This window comes from Sus scrofa, chromosome 6, assembly GCF_000003025.6.
Source record: "Sus scrofa isolate TJ Tabasco breed Duroc chromosome 6, Sscrofa11.1, whole genome shotgun sequence".
NCBI lineage: Eukaryota > Metazoa > Chordata > Mammalia > Artiodactyla > Suidae > Sus > Sus scrofa.
Window position 1 is genome coordinate 53,248,726 of NC_010448.4, and position 27,928 is coordinate 53,276,653.

The 27,928-nt window shown below is 59.3% G+C and overlaps 1 protein-coding gene across 2 annotated transcripts; it reads right to left on the reverse strand.

The window, feature by feature from the left end:
• NAPA (NSF attachment protein alpha) lies at positions 605-26,579 on the reverse strand. Of its 2 annotated transcripts, NM_001244384.1 has the most exon segments (11): positions 607-1,371; positions 2,613-2,663; positions 3,362-3,430; positions 4,483-4,587; positions 5,297-5,381; positions 5,468-5,523; positions 5,758-5,835; positions 7,081-7,127; positions 12,220-12,336; positions 15,035-15,114; positions 26,326-26,513. In NM_001244384.1, coding segments are annotated over 11 exon segments (888 nt in total). In that variant the 5' UTR covers positions 26,424-26,513; the 3' UTR covers positions 607-1,269.

The window sequence follows — 27,928 nt, forward strand, 5'->3', positions numbered from 1 at the left end:
CCCCACACGCTGTGACACCGAGCCTGCCTCCAGACACTGCCCCCCACCCCAAGTGGGGAGGGCCTGGCTCAGAGCCGGTGGCAATGCAGACCCAGCAAACTGTCCACCTGCCAGGGCAGGAGGGGGTGGCTGGCTCCTGCCCTCCTTTCCTGAGCAAAGACTCCTGTCGTCTTCTCCCCCACTTCCCGTAGCCACTCAGCCCTTGTACCCTGCCTGCTGAAGCCATGTCCTCCCCATACTTTGAGAGACAGAACGGTGCCACTTGGGCTTTCTCGACCTGGCTGCTAGGGAAGCATGCGCATGGCCTGAGGCTGGAGACTTGGCAGACCTCCCCACCCCTTCTGCTCACCGTTGTGGCAGCCATCCTCCCGCCAGTCCTGAGGGGTGGCCCTGCCACTTGCCGTCCCAGCTGAGGGAACCAAGCCCCGCAGAGCTGAGAGAGCAAGATCCCAAGCCTGTGGCTCCTCCCCCCGCCAGGCTCTGACCCAGCCCAGCCAGTGGGTCAAGCCCGCCCAGGGCCCAAGGGGGAGGGGTGGCCCACAGGGACAGGAGAATGGGACCTGGGCCCTGGGTGAGGCGGACAGCAGAGGTGAGGAGACTCATGCATAGGTGCTGTATTTTATTTCCTTCCTCGGGCAGCTGCAGCTTCCCACCAACAACACCTCGAAGCACAGGGAGGGTGGGTGGGGGGCACAGGACAACCCTTGATCCTCAGAGCGCCAGAGCCTGGGGCTGTCCCCAGAGATCAGGCTGTGGGAGGCAGGAGGTGCCGGGCACTGGTGGGGAGGGGCCCTCTCCAGGGGCAAGAGCAAATCGTAGCGGCTACATGGGCTCAGAGCTCGGCTGGGGGACAAAAGTGGGGAGACAGGTGCCGACCTCTCAACTCAGCTGGTTGGGAGATGGGGGGCCGGATGCTGACCCTGACCCCCGACACCACCCCCAGCGATAGGTCTGGGTCAAAAATTCGGCGCTTCGGGGCAGAGAAGGGCACCTCTGGGGGCTTAAATAAGAGGGCGGGGGGCGAGGGATGCAGTGAGAACAGAGGGTGACAGTCTGGCCAGCGGGCCCAGCCTCAGCAGCCCCCAAAGCAGTGCTGAGCCCAAGCTGCGGCCTGAGGGACCGACTCCTCGGTGGGGAGGATCGGGGGTCTCACAGCCAAGGTCTCGGGCCCCACCTCTCTCTGGGCTCACGCCGTGATCCTCACTGGAGGGCCCGGCTGGGGGAGAGCAGATGGGGCAGGAGGATGGGCGCCAGGGGGCTGGGTGGGGCCTAGCGCAGGTCCTCCTCGTCGCCCTGGATGGTCTTCTTGATGCGCAGCAGCATGGTGGTGAGCCACTGGTCCAGCCGGGAGATGGAGTCGTACTCCTTGACCTGTGGCCCATGGGGTCACGGTGTCAGGCCGACCCTGTGCCTGGTTTGGCTCCTGCCCTGTCCCCCATCCGAGCCCACAGTCCCTCATCCCGGGATCCTCTGGGTGTGTCCCTGTCAGTCTCAGGCCCCGAGGAAGAGCAAAGGGGGGTGCGGGCTCCCGAAACGAGCCAGGGCAGCTCTCTTCTGTGACTTTACTGGTCTGGGCATCGGGCTGCCCTTGGCGGTGGGGGGGGAGGAGAGTGGATTTTTATAGCTTAAAAAAAGAAAAGGGTCCAAGACTTCCTGTTGTTGCTCAGCAGCAATGAATCCAGCTAGTATCCCTAAGGATGCAGGCTGGATCCCTGGCCTCACTCTGTGGCTTAAGGATCCGGCATTGCCGTGAGCTGTGGTGAGGTCGCAGACGTGGCTTGGATCTGGCGTGGCTGTGGCTGTGGCTATGGCCGGCGGCTGTAGCTCTGATTCGACCCGTGGTCTGGGAACCTCCATGTGGCTCAGGTGCGGTCCTAAAGAGACAAAATAAAAGGGTCCAGCTTTCTGGTCTGATGGATGGAAACTGAGGCCTGGAGCTGTGAGTCAGGCTATTCCGAGTGCTGAGGGGAGGGCCAGGGAGAGCCCCCGACTGTGCCTCCTCCTCTCTCCTCCCCCGTCACCCTGGCTGAGCTTCCCAGTGTCTGGGGCAGGATGGACCAGAGGCGGTCAGTCTCTGTCATCACTGGGGGCCCACGGTTCCTAAGGGAGAGACCAGCCTGACAGATGCCTGATGAGGTCCCGAGCTGGACACAGCTGCGGTCCAGCGGAAGAACTGAGTGAGGACAGGGAGGGCCCGCCCAGTGCCGCCTCTCCTGCAGCCCTGGCCCCTCTTCCCTCTGGCTTCCGGGGAGGGATGGGGGCGGCGGGGGGACGAGACTCATCCCCCTCCCCTGCTGCACCTTCTGGGTCACCCAAAGGGCCTGATGAGAGACGCCTGCAACTGCACACCCATGGGCTCTGAGTGCTGCAAAGACCTCGGGCTTCAGGGGCAGAGAGACGTGGGTTCGAATCCCAGCCCTGGTCCCCGGCGGCCTCAGCACCACCACCTCTAAGATGGGAGATGACTGTCTGCACCTCCCCAGGCTCCTTGTGAGGATACTGGGGCCACTGGAGAAAGGAATTTCCAGCCAGGGACCAGGGCCGGAGATGAGAAAGGGTAAAATTCACGGGACCGTGTCTGACAAAGACAGCCACCCCCGCCGGCCACATACCGCCTCAGTGTAGCTGTCCACATTCTGCTCCTCGTGGGCTTCTAGCAATTTCTGCAAAGAAATGGCCAGCAGGGGTCAGGGACCCAGGCTGGCCTGAGCCGGACCTAGTGAGACACACACACTAACTGGGCAGGGGCAAATAGGGGGCCTCCCGTGCTGAGAGGCAGGAAGGGGCTGTGTTCTGTCCCTGCCCTCCGCATCGGAAGTCGCTTGCCAAGTCACTGACATGGCACCTTGCATGCCTGAGTGCCTGTGTTCGGGTGAGATCCTGCAGTCCCCAGCTCTACCCTGAGCTCTGTCGCTGCTTGAATTTTACTTGTCTTGAAAATGGAGACCCAAATGGCAGAAGAAAAAAAGGGAGTTCTTGTTGTGACACAGTGGAAACAAATCCAACCAGGATCCATGAGGATGCGGGTTTGATCCCTGGCCTCGCTCAGTGGGTTAAGGATCCCGCGTTGCCGTGAGCTGAGGTGTAGGTCGCAGACATGGCCTGGATCTGGCGTGGCTATGGTGTAGGCCGGTGGCTACAGCTCTGATTCGACCTCTAGCCTGGGAACCTCCCTATGCCATAGGCGTGGCCCTTAAAAACAAAAAACAACAACGACAAAAAAAAAAAACCCTTGAGAAGTACTGTACAAAAATTGGTACTTGTGCTCACTGGAGCCCAAGTCTGCAGATCCCCCGTGACACACCCTGCTCCAGGGCCGCACTCACACATGCCCACACCCACTGAGCCCCCCTGCACTCACTTTCATGAGCTTGTACTCCCGGGAGTCAGAGAACGCGGGGAAGAGCTCCTCGTACTTCTGGACGGCGAGCTGAGCATCGTCGAGGGTGGAGGGGAGGACGGAGAGGCCAGAAAATATAAAGAACAGCATCGGTGCAGCTGGCCTGGCTGCCGGGGGATCTGGGGCTGCTCTGGCCCCGTGGCAGCTCTCTGTGTCCCCACCACAGCCTCCAGCGACACCTGGCTCTGTGCCTGGAGCAAGCCTGGCCACAGAGACAGCTGCAGGGGGTGGGGGCAGGGCTCCCCAGGCCGGGGCTTGGTGCTCCTTCCTGCGTCCGGCCCACCCAGGAAAGGGGCAATTACGCCACCGCCTCAAAGGAACAGATGCTACAGGCCAGGCCTGACGCCGGTCACATGTCACATTTAACCCTCCTGAGGGCCTGGGTTGGGGCAAAGGATGGTGAGGCCTTTTCAAAAGTGACAAACAGATCTAGAGAGGGCAGTGACCCACTCAGGGCACAGAGTAAGCGTGAGGGATCCGAACCGGTCTGCGAGCAGGGGGGCTCAGACACGCTGTGTGTCTGAGGACAGGGCAGCCTGGGACCCCAGGAAAGCCTGGAGTCCTGCAGAACCCGGCTCCTCTCCCTGGCCATTCCCCAATCCCCCGCCCGGCACGGAGCCCCCTCGTGCCGGGCAGCCTGGAGAACAGGAGGGGGTGGCATGCACGCCATGGTTCAAATCGCCACACTGGGAGTCAGAAAGATCTGGAATCCTGGAGGTGCAGTTTACTAGCCATGTGGCTTTGAACAAGGGACGGTGGTCTCAGCCTCAGGTCTTCAGGTGTAAACGGGGCGGCCAGGGTGCCAACCTCGTTAGGTCAGTGAGGACTCAAAAAGTGCTCCCACCAAAGAAAAAGCCTGGCACCGGGTGAGCTGAGAGTTGGAAACAGGGCCAGGCAGGTGACATTAGTGACAGAAACACACCAGTGAGAACAAGAACTTCCTACCTGAAGGCCATCTGCCAGGGGCCAGATGTGAGTGAGGGGCCTGGCCCTCCTAAGGGGTTGAGAAGTGACGGCCTGGTGACAGACCTGGCACCGCGGGGGCGGTCCCCTGGGGGGAGCTCTAGCGGGCCTGAGCTCACCTTGGCGTTGAGCATGTCGATGCAGAAGTGGCAGAGGGCCGCCTTGAAGAAGTAATCCTTGGCGCTGTACTTGAGGAGTGGGCTGTCCATGGCATTGGTTCCCACCTGTGGGCACGAGAACGTGGCAGCCAGAGGGCTGGAGTCCCTGCCAGGCACTTGGGGGCCAGCTGGGAACAGGGTCTGTGCCCCAGTGAAACCCTGTTCATCCAGGGCCAAAAGGGCAGGGAGGCGGGAGCCCAGCCTGCGGAAGTCAGCAACCGCTCTGCGGGACTGAGGACCAGGGGGGGCCCCGGGCCGAGGCCAGGTGTCGGTGGGCTTCCTGAGATGGCGGAGGGGAGGTGGTCCCACCGTCAGGCCCGACAGGAGGCTGGCACACCAGTGGGCACAGGGGTGGCAGGCTGCGGGAACAGGAGAGGGGGCACCTGTCCCACTCTCCTCCCAGGCCAGCCGCCTGCCTTCCTCCGGCCAGGCTGAACCCCGCCCAGGCCCCACCGCAGAGGAGCAGAGGGGACCCGGGGACCCAGGAGACACGCTCCCCTGCTGGGCCCCTCCCAGGGCCCCCAGCTGCCTTTGGCCGGCCCAGGCCTGGCAATTCTTTCCCTCCTCTCCCTGACTCTGGTTCTCCAGGGTCGGCCTCACCCTGGGGCCGCCTGGGGGATGCCTGTGAGGAAGGGCCTGTCCGGGGGCGGTGGGGGGTGGTCACAGGTGGAGAGTTTCTGTGGCTGCGTAGGAGGTGAGAGCTGGGGGTGATGGAGGGAACGGCGTGGAATGGGGGGATGGGGGGCGCCGCAGGGGGAGCAGGGCGGAGCCCCACCTGCTCGTAGATGTCAATGGCCTTCTGGTACTGCTCCAGCTGCGCCGCGTAGCCGGCCACCTTCAGCAGACACTTGTTGGCCGAGCTGCAAGGGGCAGAGGGGGAGGAGGGAGGTTGGGGGTGGCCAGGCCGGTGAGGGGCTGGGGAGGGCAGGTGGGGCACCCGGGGTACCTGTTGGACTCCTCGCCTTTGTAGTAGTCTGCAGACTGCTCGTAGTGGGCGATGGCCTGGGGAGACACGGGGACGGGGGTGGGCAGGGAGGGCCCAACACAGCCTCTGCCACCCACAAGCCCAGGATGGCCCCAAGCCCTTTACCCAAGCTCGGCCCGGCCCACGCTCCTGTCCTGCTGCTCTGACACCAGAGGACTCCCCGGAGGGGACAGAGAGACAGGCCTCCGGGTCCCAGAGGACAGGCCGCTGCAGTCCTCCCCGCCATGGGCTGGGCCGCAGCCGCCACCAACCTTCTCGATGTCCACCAGCTCCGTCTCGTAGATCTCGGCAATGGAGATGTGGTGCTTAGCGGCGATTGTGAACCGGCCCTGGTGAGACCCGGGGAGGGGCCGGCAATGGGGGTGGGGAGGCCGTCCTGAGGGCCCCGCCCCCCCTTCCTGGTCCCCAGCCACACCCGCGAGGGGACATGAGCAGAGAAGGGTCCCCAGGGGCAGACGGGGCACAGGGCTTGAAGGGGAGGCGCTCGCCTGAGAGGCCTGGGTCTGAGCACTGCCCCGACTGGGTGGCCTGGGTGTGTCACTCCACATCCAGCCTTTGCAGGGCCACAGGCCTGGCCTAAAGACACATCCGACAGATGGTCCAGGGAGGCAGAGGGACCAGCTCAGAGTCACCTAATAATGCGCTGGAGAAACCCAAGGGACAGCCTCCATCTCCCATGTGGCCAGGCAGTCCTCCTCACAGGCCGCCCCCGCCGGCCCCAGCTTCCCCGGTAGACGCCCAGGGCTCTCCCCATGGAGGCCTCCAGTTCCCAGGGGCGCTGAGCCCCTCCCACCCGCCTCCACCCAGTGGGGGTCCAGGTGCCTGGCCCACCACTCTGCACACGGCCTGGGACATGGCCACCTCCCTGCCGGGGGCGGCAAAAAAGGAGCCAGGACCGGTGCTGGGTCTCTGCGACTCTTGCTGGTAGACACACGTCCCCGAGTCACGTCTCTCGCCTGGGACCCTGTTTCCTGACTGTCAAACGGGGGAATGCCAGAGCCCACCTCCCAGGGCTGCTGTGGGGGAAGAGGGCGCCACTCGGCTGAGAGGACTGCCCAGAGCAAAGGGCAGCCGCTGTCACTGCTGGAACCACGATCTACAGCCTCCAGCGGGACCCCTGCTCCCGCTGGGGAGGGACTGGCCTGACGGGCAGTGGGCAGAGGCAGAAAGTGGAGCTGACAGGACCTGAGGCCCGGTTCTGGTCCAGCGTCCCAGCTCCCCAGCCTCTCTGGGCCTCCTGTGTCGGTGGGGATGCTCCTGGGGCAGGGCTGAGCTGACCCTGGGCCCTGCCGACACCTCCCTAGTCAAATGGCCGGGTGGGGATACGTGCTGGACACACGAGGCCCCAGGAGTGAAGACACGATGGCCCGGGGCGGGGGGAGCAGAGGCAGGACCTGGGGAGCGGCCACCAGCCCCTGGGATGTGCTGGGAGCTGCCACCAGAAGCTGAGTGAGCACCCAGCTGGCCCGGAGCAGCTCATTTGACCAACACCCTCCCCCTCACCCCAACTCCCAGGGCTGGGGCGACACGGGAGGGTTTGGAGCTGGGGGACGGGAAAACACGGTGGCCCTTACCATGTCTGTGTAGATCTCGATGGCTCTCATCAAACAGTTAATGGCCTCTGCGGGGAGAGAGGGACCAGGGGAGAAGTGAGAAGGCGAAGCCCTTTGGGCAGCAGCCCGGGAGGGAGCGAGGGGTGGCCAGGGCACCATGCCCGCTCCTGGGCTGGGAGGGGACGGGAAGGGATCCCTGAGCCTCAGAAACCCGGTCAGACTGTGACTTCACAGACTGTGACGTGCTGGGCACCTGCTTTTGGAGGAGCACCGCTGAGACAGCCACCCTCTCCCTCAGACCACCACGTTGCCACCACCTTCCCAGCAACCCCTGGGACAGGGCACAGCCAGCACCGGGCTGGGCTGATGGCCAGACACTGATGGGTGTTCTGAGCCAGTCCTGTCCAAGCCCTGCCCTCAAGGATGAGCTGCTGGCACGACGGCCATGCCTGACACCTGAGGGATGCCCAGGGTCCACCTGGGCTCTGCCAGGCATTCACGGTGGGGCCTTGAATCAGCCACACCCCCTGTACCCTCCTGGCCTCCATCTGGGGCAGAAGGCTGGATGCTGTGACACTGAGGTCCCTGCAGCTGGAAGTCCCCCCCCAACCCCAGCGTTTGGCAGAAACGCTGCGCCCCCTCAGCCTGGCACTGCCCTTGGCTCCTCAGGCCGCAGGTTTGCCAATGAAACAAACACTCCGGGACAGCACTTGAGGTGAAGAATCGGGGTACCTTTGTTGTACTACAGCTTGCAAGATTTTAAATTTGAAAATTTGGGAAAGGCCTTTTTTTTTTTTTTTTTTTGACAAGTTATTTGGAGGAAAGAGAGGCATGAGTGGGAGGCATTTTCTAGCAGATAGAAATGAGCTCTCGGGTGGACTTTTTTTTTTTTTTTTTTCTAAACACCATTTTAATGCATCTCAGGAGGAAAGGGTGTTTGTTGGGCGAGGTGGGGCGGGGCAAGGACAGAGCCTGGGCAGACCACTCGGGGTGGGCTCTGGGCTGGGGCGGGGCTGAAAGTGCACCCTGCAGTCCCGGGCATTTGTAAGGCTCCCGGTCTGCTCCTGGGGTCTCCAAAGGCAGCAGGGCCCACTGGGTGGAGATACTGCAAAGCCCCAGTCCCAGCAGCTGCTCACGGGGCTAAGGGTCTCATCACCCAGGGAGACAGGAGCCGATGCTCTTAGGCCCAGATCTGCGGCGGCTCCTCCCGTAAATTTATAGGCAAAAGGGGGGTGTCTGTCAGCACAACTCTGGGGGCGGGAGAGTCTGCAGGCGGGGTCTAATTCTGAAAGGCCTCTGGGGGCCCCTAAAAGATTGAGAGTAGACACCACTGGATCAAGGTTCTGAGGCTGACAGTGGAAGCCTGAGGCAGTAGGAAAGAGGAAAAGGCCAAAAGGGGGCAGAGGAGGAGGAAAGGGAGAGAGCGCAACAAAAACTCGTGTTTTCTGTTTAACACCAGAAGCAGTGTCACTTCATCACACGTTTTGTGACAGGGTTTCTGGAGGGAACTGAGCAGCCGGCAAGCCAGTGATAAGGACCGTAAGGGGCTGCAGGCCTGCAGAGAACGGATCCCCTCCTGCTCCAGCCCCCACCCCAGGGGGTGGGTGCCACCAGCAGGGGCCCCTCCATGCGACTCATGGGCTCCCCCCTCCTGGAACAATGGGCAAACAGCCTGACACAGGCGGGCAGAGGCGGCAAAGGTTGCTCTGATGAGATGAGATTAGTGGCCCTGGAGGGGAAGAGGCAGGAGGCTCCCCTGGTGGGACAGGCTCCCTGCGGCAGAGCCTCGGCCGGGAGTGTTGTCAGCAAGATGGCCCTTGCTGGCAGCGGGGGAGGAAGGCTCCCCCCTGGCAGCAGCATGGATTCACAGGGTTAAGTCCCCGGGCTCCAGGACGGCTGTCCCTGACAGCGGCAGGCTGCCAGCTGCCACCCAGCAGACAAGCTGCTGACACACTGGCTACAACCAGCTTATCTCCGGTCACTGGGGCCCTGAGGGTGAATGGCCAGCAAACCCCAGCACACCTGTTCCCCAGCATCCACCCACAGAAACTAGGAGCCAGCAAGGGGCTCTGGGCAGGACCCAGCGTGGGAGGGAGTGCTGGGGTGGGGGCGGAGGCCCTGAGAGAGGAAGGCCCTGGCCTAGGGAGACAGGCGATTGTGCAACCAGGGCCACCTCTGCACCCCCCTCCAACACCATCCCCCGCCCCAGTTTCAGCTGCCGTCCCCTGCTCAGTAAGACAAATCGCAGAACCCCACAAAGAAGCAGACCGGGTTAAAGGAAGATGCCACGTGCCTGGTACAGAGCAGGCACCTAGTACCTGGCAGTGAAGCTGTGGGAGCACACGGAGGAGGGAAGGCAGGGGTCTGGCCATGGCCCCTCCCTGGGTGCGCAGCCAGGCATCCCAAGGCCTGGCTCTCTGGTGGGCAGGGTGAGGCGCCTCCTGGCCTGAGTCTATCGGAGCGGCCAGCAGTGTCTGGGGAACCAAGGACAGCTCCAGGCATCACCTCCTGCCCCCTGGCCATCCCGGCCCACACTCAGGGCAGAGAGCAGAGTCATGACGGAGCCATGGCCTTTCCTTCCGTCCTGGCAGCCTTAGGTGCAGGCTTGGCCCCAGCTGCCTGGTGAGCGGTGGGCTTTCCGTGATTCCTGTACCAAGTGTGAGGGCCTCTGTGGCAGGTGAGGCAATTGGCAAGGGCCCAGGGAGCTGGCCACCTGCCTGGAGAAACTGGGCAGGGCCCCAAAGGGGCCCTCCAGCTCTGCTTCACAAGGCTTGCGGCCAAGACGTGGAGGCCAGGGGAGCCCAGGCCAGGCCCCCACCCACTGGGAGCCAGAGGCTGCCCTCTCTGGACATTTATCACACATCAGGTGCCATGCTGGGCACGTTGGTGCTTCATCCTACTGTGGTCTCTGCTTCACGACCAGGACACAGGACACCCAAGAGATCAGGTGACTGCCTGAGGTCACAGGGGGGCAGGCTCCTCTCAGACCGTGCTGAGTCCCGCCCTTGACCGGGCGGGGGGGCAATCGTGCTGCGGTGGTGCTGGGATCCCCCCGCCCCGATACCCCTCCCGGCTCAGCACTGAGAACCCGGGGCCATGGCCAAGGCACCGGCTCCTGCTCTGCCCCAGTTAGGCGCTCCTCTGCTCTAGGAGCACCTGTTCTCTGAAAGCCACCCCCAAGGCCAAATCCACCCCCTTCCGGCCTCAGCATCCAGGGCAGCAAACCAGGATCGCTGACCCCCAGAGAAACCAAGTGGGCCTCTGTGCCCAGGACGGGCACGACCCCACACCTAACTGCTGCTGCCTTCCCATGGGATGCTCAGCCACCCTCCAGGCTCCTGGAGGCCAGGTACAAGCCAGGCACAGGGCCACACCCCCGAGCCAGGCCCCTGAAGAGCCAACACACACCCTGCAGAGTCCCGCTGCCAGCTGAAAAGGCTCTGCTCAAAAGCTAGGAGAAGAAGCGACACTGTGGTGCCAGGTGGGGCCCATCTGCCGGAAGCGCTGGGGCTGGTTTACAGGGCAAGTGGTGCCATGTACATGCCAAGAAGCCTAGCCCTCAGCTCCTGCCCCAGAAACCGGTCCTCCCAGTCACTCTGGAAGAGCAGCTGAAGTCACAGGCGCGAGGGCTGCATCTCCAGGCCGACTGGCTCCCCTGGAGGCAGGGAGCCTCTGTGGTGGGTGCACAGACTTCCCTGGTGATTCAGCTGAAAACAAACCCAAGGTCACCCTGGGTCATCAACACATCACCATGTGGCCTGCCGTGGCCCAACACGCCCAGCTGGGCGTGCCCAACTTTGTGCAGAGTGACAACAGCCCATCCAGTCACAAGCTGCCCCCCGCCCTGGTTCTCGCCAGGCCTGAGCTCCCGTGGGCAACATCGGTGAGACGCCTGGCTGCAGAGGAGCCACCTGTCGCGTCTGGGGAGAGAGAACAGCTATGAGGTCCACAGAGACATCGATCCTGGACTGGGAAACCAATGTCCCACGGCCCTATCGGGGCCTTCGGCGGCAACTGCTGGGTTATGGTGGTGAACCGGTGCTTACAGACCCTTGGAGAGAGCCCTGTGCTCGGCCGCAAAGCGCCCTCTCCTGGGAAGGACAGGCCTTTGTTCCAAGAGCATGCATCTCTCTTCTTTCAAAAAGTTAATATCCATATACTTTCCATTCTCTCTCTCTTTTTGCTTTTTAGGGCCGCACCATGGCATATGGAGGTTCCCAGGCTAGGGGTCTAATCGGAGCTACAGATGCCAGCCTACCCCACAGCCACAGCCACACGGGATCCAAGCCACGTCTGCAACCTACACCACAGCTCATGGCAATGCTGGCTCCTTAACCCACTGAGGGAGGCCAGGGATCGAACCCACATCCTCATGCATATGAGTCGGGTTCTTAACCCACTGAGCTACAAAAGGAACTCCTCCCATTCTCTTATAAGAGGACAGTGACAATAGGTGGAAATTAAAAGAAACAAAAAGTCTTGGCTCGTTAAAATGAAAAGTTGGCTGGCTGTGTCTGGCACCAAGATTTAAAAAAAAGGGAAAAATTCAGTTCCATCAAACCTGAGTCTGGTACCCACTGGGTTGTGCTTCCACTTCAGGATGAGCCCAGGGGGAAGAAACCTGCTTTCTCCCAATGAGTCAGCCCCAAACTGCGCTTCTGTCTAAAACGCTCTCATTTTAAGGACCTGTCCTCTGGCCAGGATTCAGGCTGGGTTCTCTCCCCTCCCCAGCGCCCCGGGGGGAGGAAGCCAGGTCAGGATAATTTCCGCTCCTTTTTCCGGCAGGCAGGGACTCCTACCTGGCCAGCCTCAGAACCCCTCCCGCCCTGTGCAGGTTAATTCTGACAAGCGAACAGATTTCCTTCTCCCCTTGGCACGCGGTGGGGCTGGAATGTAACTCCCACTCCCAAATGCTCCCAGCTGGGGAGGGAGCATCAGCTGCACGCAGAGTAGGAGGGGGAGGCGAGGCCTGGAGCACGATGATGCAAATGGCAACCGGAAGGGAGCCAATCCTCAAGTTAAAGCACCGGTGCCTCCCTGCCAGCCGACAGCGTGTCCTGTCGGCGGCTTCGGGAGGAAACCGGAGCCTCTGGGAAACTGGAGGGCTTTCTCCAGAGGGCTCAGCGGGTGCTCGGGACGGCCAGTCCCAGGGGCCCTCACCTTGGGGATCAGCCTTCTTGAACGCATTGCCGGCGTCCACGAAGCAGGTGGCCGCGTCGTGCTTGCTCTGGAGCTGCAGGTGCAGCTGGGCCGCCTGGCAGAAGGCGTTTCCGGCAGCTGGAACAGAGGAACAGAAGAGTGATCCCACCCTTAGCGGGGCTCAAAGCTGCTCCGTGTCCTGGGAAGCGGTCGGCGCAGAAGGAGTTCCCGAGGGAGGAAGAGACTGGCCTGGGTGAACCGAGGTGGAGGCCCAGACCTCAGGTCTCCTGCCCCCAGGGGGGCCCCCTCCCAGCCCCTGGAGCCCCGAACCAGTCTTCCTTCCGGCAGAGTACAGGCTGGATGGTGGGATGGGGTAGGTGGGGGTACCGGGGAAGGGAGGGGCTGTCAGGATCCAGACACTCCACGCTCCCCGCTTCCCAGTCTAACGCCCCATCTCTGCCTGGTCCACACTGCGGGCCGTGTGGGAAGAAGGCGCTATGCTAACTGCAGGGCAGGAGGCGGAGGCCTCACGGGGGCCGCTCCCTCCACGGCCAGAAAGGGAGACCGAATGTGGAGGCTGAGAACCTGAGTAGGTGGGGACAGATGCCCACGGGGGAGGGAACATAGACCCACCGCAGCCCAGGCTGTCGTCCCCTGGCACAGGTCTAAGGCCACCCCTTCTGTTCCCTAACCTGACAATGGGACCCCTCCTCCTCCAGAGGCGGGGACGGGGCTAACTGGGAATGCCAACCACCGCCTCCAGCTCGGTTCCAAGGCGACTGCCCTTCACTCTCCTGCAGCCGAATCGGAATCACAGACTTCCTGGGCTGGAGGAGGAAGAGAGGGCCCGGTCCCCGTGCTGTACCTTTAGAGCAGGAGGCTAGACAAGCCACGCAGAAATCCTGCGTAGTGGAGGAAATCCTCCACTACGCAGGATTTCTTTCTTATTTTTAAGGCCTCCAACCTTGAGCGCGGAGTTGCCCGAAAAGGTAATATCACTGGGGAAAAGTGGAGGAAAAAGACTGGCCTGAGACTTTTGTTTGCATATTTGGGGGAGGGAGGGAAGTGACAAATTTCAGGAGAAAGGCAACATCTGATTGAAAAGTAAATATTCTTTCCCTAAAGCTATTTGATTAGCTTGGGAACATAAAAATATTCATAGAATCTGGCTCTGTGTATATACATAGTTTGTGAAAGTCCAGGAAAAACTCTTCTAACTTTCAGGAAACCAAAAACCCTTTTTTTTTTGGTGGCAGCACCTGCGGCATGCATAAGTTCGTAGGCCAGGGATCAAACCCGCGTCACAGGAGTGACAATGCTGGATCCTTAACCACTGGGCTACCGGGGGACTCCTCCTGAAAACATTCTTTGAAAATGAGCCTCCACAGCCCAAGTCCAAGTTTCAGCTCCTTTGTGGTCAGGAAGTTCCTCTTTGAGTTTCAAAACGACCTTTGCTGGATTCTCTTTGACCCAATCTTGCTGATGGTTAAAGCCACATCAAGAAATTGGCCCCCAAAGGAATCAAATGGTGGCTTTTCGAGTTTCCCCTCCGAGGTCCTCAGGTAGCTCCCAAACAGATCTTGAGCCCCTCGGACCTCAAGGATTCCCTCTCCACCCGCATCTCTGTGGTGGATGCCACCCAAGTTCCAGCCTCGCCAGAGTCTGGACCCTCCTGGCCAGGTGGGAAGAGCCACTCTGCCCACGAGCGCAGGCTGCGAGTCTCCGGGGGCAGGCGGCTGGGATGCCCTCTTCCGGGCACAGGCACCCCCAGGCTCATATGGTGTCGGTGTGAGTGTCCTGCCCCACCTGGAGTGAGAGCGCGCACAAGGCTGAGGCTGGGGACCTTGGAGGTGCCCCTGAGGTTTGCCGATCTGGTGACCGGCCTCTCAAAGGGCCTTCTCTCCCACTCCAGAGCAGGAGGGCCGGGGAGTGAGAAAGGGAGCTCCCGCTACCACTGTGTGGTGCTGACTGCCCTGCATGGTGGTGGCTGATCCTCCTGAAGCCACGCCACAGCCCCGCAGGGTCAGGGCTGTCACTGCCGTACTGAGGAGGGCACAGTTTCGGAGAGGCCAAGCAACCTCCCCGGGTCACATGGTCAGCAGGAGCAGGGACACAAAGCCAAGCCTTTCTGGCTCCAAAGGTCATGAAGCCACACGGGGCAGCTGAAGCAACCCAACTCCAGAGTCAGCGCTCTGGTTTCTGAATTCTGCCCTAGGCACTTACTAGTCGTGGCCCGTTGGGCAAGGGGCTGGGCCGAGCCTGTTTCTGAATCTGTAAAATGGGGCTGCAGTGAAGGTTCAATGAAACACTGCCTGCTTGGTGCTTAGGAAAATGGTAACCAATGGGGCTGCGATTAACCACGTAAATGTCCTCCGGTTCAGAATTCAGACTGACAGGAGAATGAGGGAACTGCTTCGGGGGAAACCTGAAATTCTGAATTTAAGGAGAAACCGCCCAAAGAACACATCAACCCCCATGGGTCTAATTCAATAATCTACTTATCCCTGGAGATCCCTGGTAGCCTAGTGGGTTAAGGAGCCAGCGCTGTCACCGCTGTGGTGTGGGTTTGATCATTTTTGCATGCTGTGGGCATAGCCGAGGGGAAGAAAAATCAATCTATCCTTATCTTCTAAGCTCTTCCCCCAAGGCCCTGCGACCCAAGCTGCAAAGTAACCAGTGGGCTCAAAAGGACCAGATGGCCAGCCAGTGGGTTTGTGATGCTGGTGGCGGCATTAGAGAGAGGGGGCTGCAGGCGGATCCCGCAGCCAGGCCCTCGGGACAGGAAGCTGGGGGGAAACAGCAGAAGCACAGAGGCGCTCTAGCAAGGAGCACGTACCACTCCAGTTCTTGGCCATCTTGAACATGTTCGCTGCTCTGGCGTAGATTTCACATGCTTCTTCTATTTTGGATGAGCCTCTGGGGAAAAAGAAAGGAAAAAAAGATAAGAAAGCTAGTCTGGTATCAAAGAGAAAGCAGGAGTTCCTGTTGTGGCTCAGCGGTAATGAACGTGACTAGCATCCATGAGGATGCAGGTTCAATCCCTGGCCTCACTCAGTGGGTTAAGGATCCGGCCTTCCTGTGGCTGTGATGTAGGCCGGCCGCTACAGCTCCGATTAGACCCCTAGCCTGGGAACTTCCACATGCCTCGGATGCGGCCCTAAAAAGACAAAAAAGAAAAAAAAAGAAAAAAACAAACCCAAATAGAAAGTAAACGTTCTGCCCAGCCGCAGTCCCACGATGTCCCTGTGAAGCCAGCTTCCAGTCCAGCTGCAGTTCAGGCCTCTGCTCGGGCTCAAGGGAGACTGAATGGGTGGCTCCAACCCCTTACCCAAGGGCTGGGCATGCCTGGGCTGGACCCTTATGGGGGCGGGGGGGAACAGCCTGCCTCTGACGGCCTCCTCCACTTCGGGCTCTGACTGCTCAGTGGTGACCACCAGTTCCTAGGCGCTCTGCAAATCTCTTTTTTTCCCAAGAAGCTGCAAAGCGTTCTGGGGAAAGAGTCCAGTTTTGAATGCCCCTTCCCTTCCTCGATGTATTAACCCTGTGCCATGCACACTCCAGTTGTTCGATGACCTCTCGGCCCTAAAAGCGCGTCACTTGCCAATTCAGGACGAGAAACACAGACATACCAAGAAATGCTGTTTTTATTTTTATTTTATTTACTTATTTATTTTTTTTAATAGTTCTTTCTTTTTTTTTTTTGTCTTTTTGCCATTTTTCTTGGGCCGCTCCCACGGCATATGGAGGTTCCCAGGCTAGGGGTCGAACTGGAGCCATAGCCGCCGGCCTACACCAGAGCCACAGAAACGTGGGATCCGAGCCGTGTCTGTGACCTACACCACAGCTCACGGAAACACCGGATCGTTAACCCACTGAGCAAGGCCAGGGATCGAACCCACAACCTCATGGTTCCTAGTCGGATTCGTTAACCACTGAGCCACCACGGGAACTCCAAGAAATGCTGTTTTTAAGTGTGTACATAAAAAGTTCCCATTGGTGTTGAAACGGAAAAAGAGTGAGAACAGAAACATACGTGTGAACAGAGACTATTTCTGGAAAAACACACACACACAGCGTAGTTACAGTGTTCTTCTCGAAGGTGGGGTCTGGCACTGAGCCCCAGGGTGTGGCAGCCACACTCATCCCCCTCGTTAGGTACTGACTGAATTTTAAAGTCACCTGCACACTTTGCCTAGTCGAGGAAACAAACCATATCTATGCGCTGTCAATATGAGGATCTACCTCGGGTCCTATGGTCTAGCAATGAACTCTGTTTCTAGCAATTTATCCCAAGAAGAGAAGCAGCGCAGCTCTAAGGAGGTTTAGCGCAAGATTATTGAAAAGAGCAAACCCACCCTCAAAAAATCTTACTGTGCAAACAGTACTGGGCTGTGAGGTTCAGGAGAGGGGCATTTAAAAAAAAAAAAAAATCCAGAGCACCCTGTCTGGGGAGCTTTTCTCCAGCTTCCGACCTTCCTCCCCGCAGTACAGACAGGCCTTGTCCTGGACCTGGGCGCCAGGATGGCAAGCACCTCGCCCGTAGTCCCCACCATCCACGAGGCCTGTGGGCTCTGCTGGGGTTGGAACCCCCCACCCACGTAACTGGGAGAGTGAAATCCACACCCACAGGAATCCCACCACCAGGATTTCACATCCTCTCCTCGTGGCCGTCAAGCAGTGCTTGGTTTTGAAGACAGAGAAAAGGCGCGTATTTTCCAAAGAAAAGCCTCACACATGGCCGTCCCTGTCCCACCCCTCACCCATGCCAATGGCCCTGGCAACGCGCGGACACCGGCCGTGGCAGGCACATTCTGGGGAGCTGTGCTGGGAGCAGACCTTCCCTCTGCACTGCTGGTGTGGCAGCTCCCGCTCTCCCGAGCTCTGGAGCCACAGCAGGTGCTGAGAGAACAGTCCAGCTGGGGCCCAGGGCCGCCCTCTCCGGAGATTCCTGGAGTTGGGATTTTTAACAATGGCCCTGGATGATTCATAGGATCCGAAAAAGCTGACCTTGCCCCCCGCTTGGACAGCAGCCACCAGTGAGTGACCTGTCCCAGGCGGGCTGGGAGTGGAAGCCTGGCCTTCTGAATCTAAAAGGCACCAGGGAAGGTTCTCCTCCAGATGAAAAGTTCCAGGGCTGTGCTGACAGGCCACACCCACCCTCTGCTGTCCCCAGAAGTGGAGGTGAGCAACATGCCCCTCCATGCTTGCTCTCCTGGGTCCCACTGTCCCCCTGCCCTGCGCCCAGATGTCACCCCTGCTGGCACAACATGCCTCAGGCCTATGGGCCGTTTATTTTTTTGCTTTTTAGGGGCCGCACCTACGGCACATGGAGGCTCCCAGACTAGGGGTCCAATTGGAGCTGTAGCCACTGCCCTACACCAGAGCCACAGCAACGTGGGATCTGAGCCGCTTCTGCGACCCACACCACAGCTCATGGTGACGCGGGATCCTTAACCCATTGAGCGAGGCCAGGGATCGAACCTGCAACCACATGGATCCCAGTTGGGCTCGTTAAGCACTGACTCACAAAGGGAACTCCTGTGGCCCTGTTTGAAGGGGCTTCTTTAGAACCCACTTCCGGCCCAGGAGAGGGGAGGAACTTTGACATGCTTTGGGCAGAAGAGATTTCAGGAGGGTCCCTTGAGGCCAGTCTGCAAAGCTCCCCAGGGAACCTTCTCTGGAAGGTTCTTTTTAAAAAGGGCCAGATGCGGTTACAGACGCAATCACAGGTCTGCCCACCCCCTGGACCCCTGGCGCATCCATTCCTGGTCTGTGGGGGCAATTCCATCTTCTTCAGACCCAGGCATTCTCTGAAAAAGCTCAGGCCCCCAGATGGGCAGAAACGGCCCATCGCACGGAGAAACCTAAAGCCAGGGGGTTGGCAATGAGCAGAGTCCCCCTCGGCTGGCCCACTGCGGCTCAGGGGCCCAGAGGGGACTCAGAACACAAAGCCTGGAAGCTGCTGGGCTGAAATCCCAGGATCCCAGACTTAGCCGGGCCAACGCTGTGCTGGGTCGACGATTCTAACTGCGGGTGGAAAAGCTGGGGCCACTAACCTCAGCTCAGGCCTCCAGGCCTGCCAGCTCCGTCCCCTCAATGCTTGGGGCCTGGCCCCTCCTATGGCCAGACAATGACAGGACAATCTCTGGAGCTCCACCCTCTTGGTTTAGAGACCCAAGTGGAGTCGCCAAAAGGGAAAGTGACTTGCTTCTGGTCACTGGCAGATCCTGAAGCAGAAGCCATTCGTGTAGCCATTTATTCATCTAAGGAGCAAACAGCTGGGCACTGATTATGTGCCAGGAACTGCAAACAAGAGCAGTATACAAAGGAGAAGAAGGACCTGGCCCTCGGGAAACAGGATGTCACCAAGACCGGGTCAGAGGGACTGGGGGACGAGGGGCTTTGAGTGGACAGCTCAGGGAAAGCTGTTCTGACGGTGTGAGATTTGAGCTTAGTCCTCAAAGATGCTAAGAAGCCATGCATACAAAGAAGGAAGAACATTTCAGACTGTAGTCATGGCACGTGCAAAGGCCCTGAGACAGAAATAAACTGGGCCAGTCCAAGGAAGAGAAGGAGCCAGGCTGGCTAAGGTGCAGGGAGCAGTGGGCAGTGCGGCTGGTGAGGCAGGCAGGGGACCCCAGGAAGAGAGGCTCAGGCCCCATCCTAAGCGAAGGTCTCTGGCGAGGGGAGAATGAGCAGAAGGCAGAAGACCCCAGTTCCTCTGCTCCTCCAAGCTGTTTCCCCACGTAAAGCTGCGGGGTTTCCTGTAGGACTTCCCTCCTGATCGGGTCGGTTCATGTCACTCAACTAAGGGTGGCCGCCTCCTCCCTGGGACCCTGCACGAGGGCCAGAGAAGCTCGCTGGACCAGTGTCTTCTGAAGAGCCAAGAGGCAGAGCCTGTGACAGCTGACTGTTGCCCCCTTCTCCCCACCCTGCTGCCTCTGCTCCGCTCTTGCCATCCCACGGCTCGGAGGCGCGCCGGGAATAGAGGAAACTGGTTTGGGCCGGCCTGGTGCAGGGCTGTCTATAATTACCCATGTAGCTTCACTCTCTGCCCCCTCCTGAGGCGGAGGAAGCAGTCTCAGGTCTCCCAGGCACAGTCACCAACCCCCAGTGACTGCCATATGGAGCGGAGTGAGTGGTGCCAGGACTGCACAGACGGCCCGGTGGGACCAGGGCCAGGGGGTCTGCAGGGCAGAGTCTCAGCCTCCGTCCCTCCTGCCTCTGTCCCCTGGGCACTTCCTGGCTCCCGGAAACAGCCCCTGCCCCACCTGCGGTCCCCTGAGGACCTCAAAGGCAAGGCAAGTAGACGGAGGCCCATTTTAGGCCCTCGACACTTCCCACCTCCCGTCCCTCTGCGGGACACAGACACCTGCCCTTGGTCCCCTCCTCGGAGGGCCGGTCCACCCCACTGTCCGGCAGGGCCCTATGTGGGGAGGAATGGACCCCAGGGCCGGGCGGCCCTCACTGCCTCTCCCTCGCTGTGCCCCCTGGGTCTGGCTACGCAGTCACCCCCCAGGTATCATCCCGGCTTCACAGAGGCAGAAGCAGGGCTCAGAGGGGTTGAGGGGCTGGCAGGCCACTGCTGCCAGGAAGTGGTGGGGCCTGGAAACCTGCCTTGCCTCTGGCTCACTCAGGGACCCGGGAGGCGTCCTTCCCCACGTCTGAGAGTCTTCTGGAAAACGAGGAGGTGGACAAGGTCCCTGCCTGCTCTCGTCTCTCCAGTGCTGCTCAGTTCCCCTCATCTGACAGCAGACGGCTCTCTGACTGCCGGAGCTGTGCTGAGCAGCCGGGAGGGACGAGTTAGGACAGCCCCCGCCGAGCCCTGGCCCACCCGGCAGGCAGAAGGAACAGCAGAAAATGCAAAGCCCCCGCTCCCACGGAGCAGATGGCCCCCAGCCCTGCCCCTCTGCCGATGGCACCCGGATTCCCCAACATCTCCTTCCACATCACTGCGAGCGCTCAGCCCTCGTGGCCCCCCGGCTCGCTGAGGCCCCGGTGACGACGGAGGAATCCAGTGTGACACGCTAACTGCCCAGCTGGGCAAGGGGGGACAGAGGCTGGGGCTTGGGCGCCAAGAGATCGGGGCTCAAATCAGGCGCTCTGCTCGCTGGGCCGCCTTGGGCTAGTGAACCCTGAGCCCCGGTTTCTTCCTCTGTAAACTGGAAACAGGGAGCCCGATCTGGGGGTGTCTCTGTGAGGATGAGACGACGCAGGCGCAGCAACCGGCTCAGAGCAGAGCGCGCCCAGAGCAGGGGCTCTGCCGCGTGCTCTCATGTGAAGGAGGAGGTCTAAGGGCTGCCGGCCGCCTGGCGATGGGACTCCAGAGTCACTTGTGGTGGGGGGAAGAACTGGGGACTGTTGTCAGGCAGGCTGGATGCCAGTGGCAACACATGGCACCCCAGGCTGATCCCTCCTTTATAACTGGGGCTCAGACTCCACACCCCATACGCCTGCAGGTAAGTGCCCAGGAGAGCGCCTGCCACACAGCAGATGCTCAGCTAAGGAGACCATCACTCTCAGGCTGGCGGAGAGAACAGTTTCTAGAAATGTTCGCCTCCTTCTACCCCTCAGGGCGGGCTTTGTCTCCCCACCCCGAGATGGGCAAAGCGGCGCCCCTCCTCCAGCTTCCGCAGAGCCTGTGGTCTCCCCCAGCCCCCCAGGACTGTAAGCTCAAAGGCCTGGCAGGTGTTCCTGTGGTCCTTAAACTGATGCCCTCTGCACCCCAACAGAATTACTTCATCCCATCACCCCAGCCAAGGAACTGACAGAATGTTTCCTTTTTTTTTTTTTGGTCTTTTTAGGGAAGCACCAGAGGCACAGAGATTCCCAGGCTGGGGGTCAAATCGGAGCTGTAGCTGCTGGCCTACACCACAGCCACAGCAATGCAGGATCCGAGCTGCATCTGCGACCTACACCACAGCTCAGGGCGACACCGGATCCTTAACCTGCTGAACGAGGCCAGGGATTGAACCCACATCCTCATGGATGCTAGTCGGATTCGTTTCTGCTGCGCCGCGACAGGAACTCCATGTTTCCTGTTCTTCAGAGCTGTTTCTGAAAGACTCTTGCCTCTCAGAAGCCTCTCGGTAGCCCTCTCCCTGATAGGAGCATCGAAACCTGTGTGTGACTGGGCAGCAGAGTCCCACCCACCAAAAGAGGCAGAACCCTGGACTGCAGCGAAACGATGGCTGGGATCCTTGGGAATCTGTGTGCCCTTAGGAAAGACTTCACTTTAAGCAAGAGATGCCAGGTTTTAAGTTGTGAATCCTGGTAGCTGGCAGGGCTCTGTGAATCACCTCGGTGCCCAGCTAATTGGCAGTGGGGGGGTTCTGCATGCCCTGCAGGTGGAAGCTATCATTCCCACACCACGCTCAGCTAAGGGCCCAGGTGGCTCCTGTACAGGGGATGCCAACCCGGACCTTGGCCTCAATGCTTGCCTCAACAAAGCCAGCCTCAGAGTTCCTGTTGTGGTACAGGGGAAACGAATCCGACTAGGAACCATGGGGTAGCAGGTTCAGTCCCTGGCCTTGCTCAAAGGGGGTTGAGGATCTGGCATTGCCATGAGCTGTGGTGTAGGTCACAGATTCGGCTCAGATCTGGTGTTGCTGTGACTGTGGCTGTGGCGTAGGCCAGCGGCTACAGCTCCGATTAGACCCCTAGCCTGGAAACCGCCATATGCCATGGGTGCAGCCCTAGAAAAGACAAAAAACAAACAGACAAAAAAACAAAGCCAGCCTCCAGGGCTTGAGGGATGGTGTGCCTGCTGGTGCCCACAGGTGGGTCAAGCAGAAATTGTGTCAGCGTTTGATCTCTAGGCTGCTGAGCGTGCCCAGAACACAAACACTCTGTTATCTCTGTTTCTCCCACACCTGCAGCTCACCTTCCAATCCTAATACCTAACAATAATAATAACCACTTAATAAGCACTTACCAGGATCAGGCACTGTGCTCTTAGCATTTCACAAGCATAATCTCATTCTCCCCTTAGAACAACTCTACGAAGTAGGTATTGCTGCAGTTTTCATTTCACAGGTGAAGAAACTTTTTAAACACATTGGTATCCGGTGGAATGAACTTTTTACCTTGGATCGGTGGCGGGGGAGGGGGGGACGTTAGGACAAGAAAAGCCCCATCTGTCCAGTTCCTAAGGGGCGCGGCAAGGTGGTCCGATCCACCAGGAGGCTGGGAGCAGGACGGGAGGACAGTGCACTCCCCTTGCCCCCTCCTTTTCCCCAGTTTCACTGCGTCTGGGCAATTGCTTCCAGAGTAAAAGTCTGGGCTGCTCTCCTATCTTCTGAGCACTGTCTGGGGAATGGGATGGGGGAGGGCAGGAGGGAAGATACAGAAGCAGCTTTGATCTACTAACCAGCTGGTACCGCCTCGCCTCCCGCTCAGGCTGCCGGCGCGTCAAAGCCCCCAGTGTCTGGTGCCCAGAAACAACCAAGAAGCCCTAACCTCCAAGGCCACAGGGCTGCCCCCTCATCCCAGGTGGGAGCCACCCTACTTGGCCTTTTGGACATGAGCAGAGACCTCTCAATTTGGGGTGCTGTCACTGCTGAGGTTCCGGAAAGGGGGAGGAGAAGCATGAGAGACAAGCTGAGCCCTGACACTCCCGCGCCTGGTCCCTGGAAGCCTCAGAGGGCCTCAGAAAAGATGGGCTGTGAAACGCTGAACCCAGGCAAACCCAGCTCCCAGGGTGGAGGAGGTGTGAGGAGTGGTTCCCACCCCTGGGCGGGTCCCCGTGGGCTGGTCTCGCAGGCACACAAGCCATGGGCTGGCCCGGCTCGGTCTCCATGCGTCCCCGCCGCCTGCGCGCGCCTTGCTCCCTCTCCTCCTGGCACCCTGGCAGCTGCTCCTGGAGCTGGAAGGGTCTGAGATGAACACGCCTGCTCTTCTTTCTTTCGGACGTTTGGGGAAAACCACCACATGGGTGGGGAGGATGGGGGATCAGAGGGAGGAGACTCCCCAAGACACCTCGTTTGCCCACGTCCCCCCTAAACGGAGTGCCTAAAAACAGGCCTGAGCCTCAAGGAGAAGCTTCGTGTGGCAGCGAGAGGGCTCTGGGATCAGGTGGGCCTGGGTGGGAACGCCCGTCTCCCACTTACAGGAAGGCTGGGCATACATCAGCATCTCTAAGCCTGCATCCGTCCACCCCGCAGGGATGCTGTGAGGACGAAGGTAAAGTGCCTGGCCCAGGCCTGACTCAATAAACGCTATCAGCTGTCATCACTGTCACTGCCTTCACGCTCCCCCGTGTCAGCTGCTGCAGTCCTATCTAAAAGGTAAATGGGAACCTTCCAGGCCTGGTCCTGCTCTGGCTCCAATGTTTGTGTCTCTCCCAAACTCATGTGTTGAGATCCTCACCTCCAAGGTGATGGTATCTGGAGGTGATGAGGGTGGAGCCCTCACGACTGGGATGAGTGTCCTTATAAAAGGGCTCCCAGAGAGCTAGTTCACCCCTTCCCCAATGTGGGGACACAGGGAACTGACCGCTAAGGGGAAGCAGGCCCTCACCGGACACCAAATCTGTGAGCACCGTGAGCTTAAACTTCTCAGCCTCTAAAACCGTGAGATATACATTGCTGCTGTTTATAAGCCACCTATTCTATGGTATCTTGTGATAGCAGCCTGAATAGAAAAAACAGGCCCCCTTTAAAATCCTCAAGGCTGAAGGAGTTCTCATCATGGCTCAGCCTGATGGAACCTGACTAGGATCCATCAGAATGCGGGTTTGATTCCTGGCCTCACTCAGTGGGTTAAGGATCCGGCGTTGCTGTGGCTGTGGTGTAGGCTGGCAGCTGTAGCTCGGACTCTACCCCTAGCCTGGGTACTTCCATATGCCACGGTACAGCCCTAAAAAGCAAGAAAAAACCAATCAATCTCCATGCTCTTTAGCACCTCCTCAAATCCAAGCCCTTTCTCAAAAGGCCCTCTAGGACTGGACCTGGTTCTGGTTCTGTCTTACCACCCGCTTCTGTCCATTCCTACTTTATGTGCTAACCCCGAACCCCCTGTATCAGACCCTCATACGCCGAGCTTCACGTACCTGGGCCTTGCTCGAGCTCTCTCCTCTGCCTGAAGCAGTGCTCCCCCATCAGAGGGCACCCCTGGGACTCCTGTTCCTCCTCCCAGGTGGAGGCCTCTCCTCCCAGGAGCTGTCCCTGGATCCTGGTCCCCGTCATTTGGGGCAGAACCTCCCCCACGCTAGACTTTTGTTCACACAATCCTGCAGCCCAGAACACCCTCCCCGGCCCGGACTCCCTCAGCATGTCCCAGGGTTCCTTGGGGCCCGGCTCCCGCCTCTCCAGAGCCTTCCTTCAGCTCCTGCAGCTCGCTCTCAGGTCGAAAACCTCACACCAATGGCAGAATGGCACCCTGGAGAAGTCTACTTCACTACCGGTTTAGCGAGTGTTCGTCTTGCCTTCCTAACCAGCTGGCAAATGTCTCAGGCTCTGACTTAGCTGCTCCCTCCAAGCACGGCCCAGAGGTACACTAGTCCCCCGCCCAAAGGGACCAGACACCGAGAGCCACCCAGGAAGACCAGTACTGAAAACTGAGCTCTTGGCCTCAGCCCCCAAGACCGCACTTGAATTTCTCCCTTGCGAGGGAAGAAGAAACACCTGTACCCTCTCCCCGCCCTCAGCCTCTCAAATGAAACATTGCTCACCTCATGGGTACAACCCATCAGGCCCCAGTGCCTCTCCACCCCCAGCTCAATTCTAAGCCCTTTGCCTGCCCTCTTATTCAATACTAGCAGCAAACATCTGAGCTAAATTTCATCACTAAGAGCCTCTGTAATGGGGAAAGTAAAGAGCTTGCCCAAGGTCAGGAAACGGCAGAGCCCACTTCAACCCAGGGCTTTTGACACCCCTCAGTCACGAACATTTCTCAATGGGTAGCCATCAGAAAAGCTTTGATGGGCTGACATGAACTTTATGTGAAAGGCCTGCCACACTGTGGGTGTTGGGTCTGTGGCCCAGCCCCCTTCAGCCCTCTCCTGGGCATGCTGCTCATCCTGCTCGCACTGCCCGCCCAAACCTCACTCAAGGACCATTCAGCAGGCCTTCAGCCCCTTCTGGTTTTCTCATCTCTTCCCTTTTTTTTTTGGGGGGGGGGCTAATCCTGTGGCATAAGGAGGTTCCCAGTTTAGGAGTCTAATCGGAGCTACAGCTGCCGGCCAGTCACAGCCACACGCCAGATCTGTGCCGCATCTGCAACCTACACCACAGTTCACGGCAACGCCGAATCGTTAACCCACTGAGCAAGGCCAGGGATCGAACCCAAAACCTCAGGGTTCCTAGTCGAATTCGTCTCCACTGCGCCACAATGGGAACTCCTCTCATCTCTTCCTTTTATCCTCCCCAGTCCTAAACCGAGCCAGCTCCACTGATTTCCCCCCACGCCCACTTGGTCTCCAGTCTCCCAGCTCAGGCCTCATCAGCCTTCGCTCCATCACCCCAGGGAGGCCTCCGCCCAGATCTCACCCGGGTGTCAGATCCCCTGATACTAGTTCCCGGCAACCAGGACCACACTCAGCCCAGACACCTCACACACCTCAGACCTGGGCTCCTCACTCCCAGGATCACCTAAGCCCTGACCCTGAGTTCACACAAATCCACCACCTCAGGACTTGGAAAGGTGAGGCCCTAGAGCGGGAGAGCTCCTCAGTCCCAGGCCTCAAGACGCCGGTCTGAGATCCTTCAAATAAGTCCTCCTAGAGCTTCAAAAAGCTGCTTGACCTGGCTGCCCTCCCAGGCTCCCTCAATCTCCGCAGGCCAGGTTCCCCGCAAGGCCTCAGACCATTTCTTCACCCCAGCTGCTGCTCTGGCCCGTCTTCAGCCTGGGTCCCCTTGCCGCCTCCAGATGGTGTCACCCTGGCCTGGGTGTCCTCAGCCCAGGGTAATGCCATCTTCTCAGTCTCTCCTCAAACCATGATGCCACTGCCACACCCGGGGCCCCCTAGCCCTCAGCCTCGTCCCCTCTGCTGACTTAGACCATGTCACGTAATCCAGTGACGCCCTCCATCCTCGAGGCTCAAGCCCTTCGTCTCTACCGCCGCCTCAGCCCATGACTCCTGCGTCCTCTCAGCGTAGGTCCCGGCCGACTGCCCGGCGCAGTTCTTACCCAAAGAGGCCCGAGAAAAAGGACTGCGAGTTCTTCACTTTGCGCTCCGCCTCGGCCAGCAGCGCCATCGCTTCCGCTTCCTTCCCGGAGTTGTCCATGGCGGCGGCAAAGGTACTCAGCAAACCGCCGAACCCCAACCCTCGGAGGACTCAGCCGCGGCAGAGCCGCGGTACACAGGTCGGGGGAGCTTAGTGGGCTGCGTTGACGTCGCTCCGGCGCGCGCCTCCTGCGCCCCGGCACCACGTGCTCCGCGCTGGCCAACCAGCGGCCTCGTAGCGCGGCGCGCGCCCCGCGGGCCCCGCCCCCCGCCAGCTGCCTTACACCGCCCCGTGACTCTCAGTTTCCAATCGGCGACCTGGTGCTTGGACGCATGCGCAAGAGTCCGCGCACTGCGCTCGCCTCGCTTCCGGAAGCTCGGGGTGACGGCCCATGTGATTCAACGCCAGCCAATCGTAGTCCTCACCGCCAAGGACCCTTCCTCCTCCCCGCAAGCTCCTCCTCGAGGTGTTACCTGGCTGGATCCGCCTCCACCAATGAGCACCAGACCCTGGCTCCGCCTGTACCTTCCCCGGTGGAATTTATATCCCAGTCAGCTGACCGATGCCTCTCACGTGACAGCTCCTGGGCCGTGCGGGAAGTTACGACCAAACCACGCCTGGGTTTGACAGCTCCGTTGCGCAGTAGTTAGTCCCCGCCTCCGCTCCTTATCTCCTATTGTCCTTCACTTGTAAAGGCGTCTGTGGCGAGAAGGAAACTGGTCTTCTTGTTCTTGCGCCCTCTGTCGACCTATGCTGAAACTGGCTTGGGAAGGGCAGTGAAGAAAGCATACCTCACTTTATTTGTACTTTAATTACCCTTTGCAGATACTACGTTTTGGACGAGTTGAAGGTTGTGGGAACCCTGCCTTGAGCAGGAGTGTCTGCGCTGCGCTGCTTCCCAAACAGCATTAGCTCATTTCACGTCTCAGTGTCACGTTTGATAATTCTTGAACTACTTTAAATGTTTTCATTACTACATTTGTTAGGGCGGCCTGTGAAGAGTGATCTTTGATGTTACTACTACGACTGGCTAAAGGCTCAGATGACAGCAATAAGTACTTTTTTTTTTTTTTTTTTTTTTTTGTCTTCTTGCCATTTCTTGGGCCGCTCCCGTGGCATATGGAAGTTCCCAGGCTAGGGGTCCAGTCGGAGCTGTAGCCACCGGCCTACGCCAGAGCCACAGCAACGCGGGATCCGAGCCACGTCTGCAACCTACACCACAGCTCATGGCAACGCCAGATCCTTAACCCACTGAGCAAGGCCAGGGGTCGAACCCAAACCTCATGATTCCTAGTCGAATTCGTTAACCACTGAGCCACGATGGGAACTCTAGCAATAAGTACGTTTAATTGATATGTACTTTTTTTTTTTTTACACAATACTATGGCACACTAACAGACTCAGGGATAGTGTAAAGGTAACTTTTATATGCACAGGGAAACAAAAACTCCTGTGACTGGTGTTATTGTGGTGATCTGCAACTGCACCTGCAGTGTCTTTGAGATATGCCCATAACTGAGAGATAGAGGCAAAACTGAGAGCAGAGGTTCTAGCTCTGGTTTCAC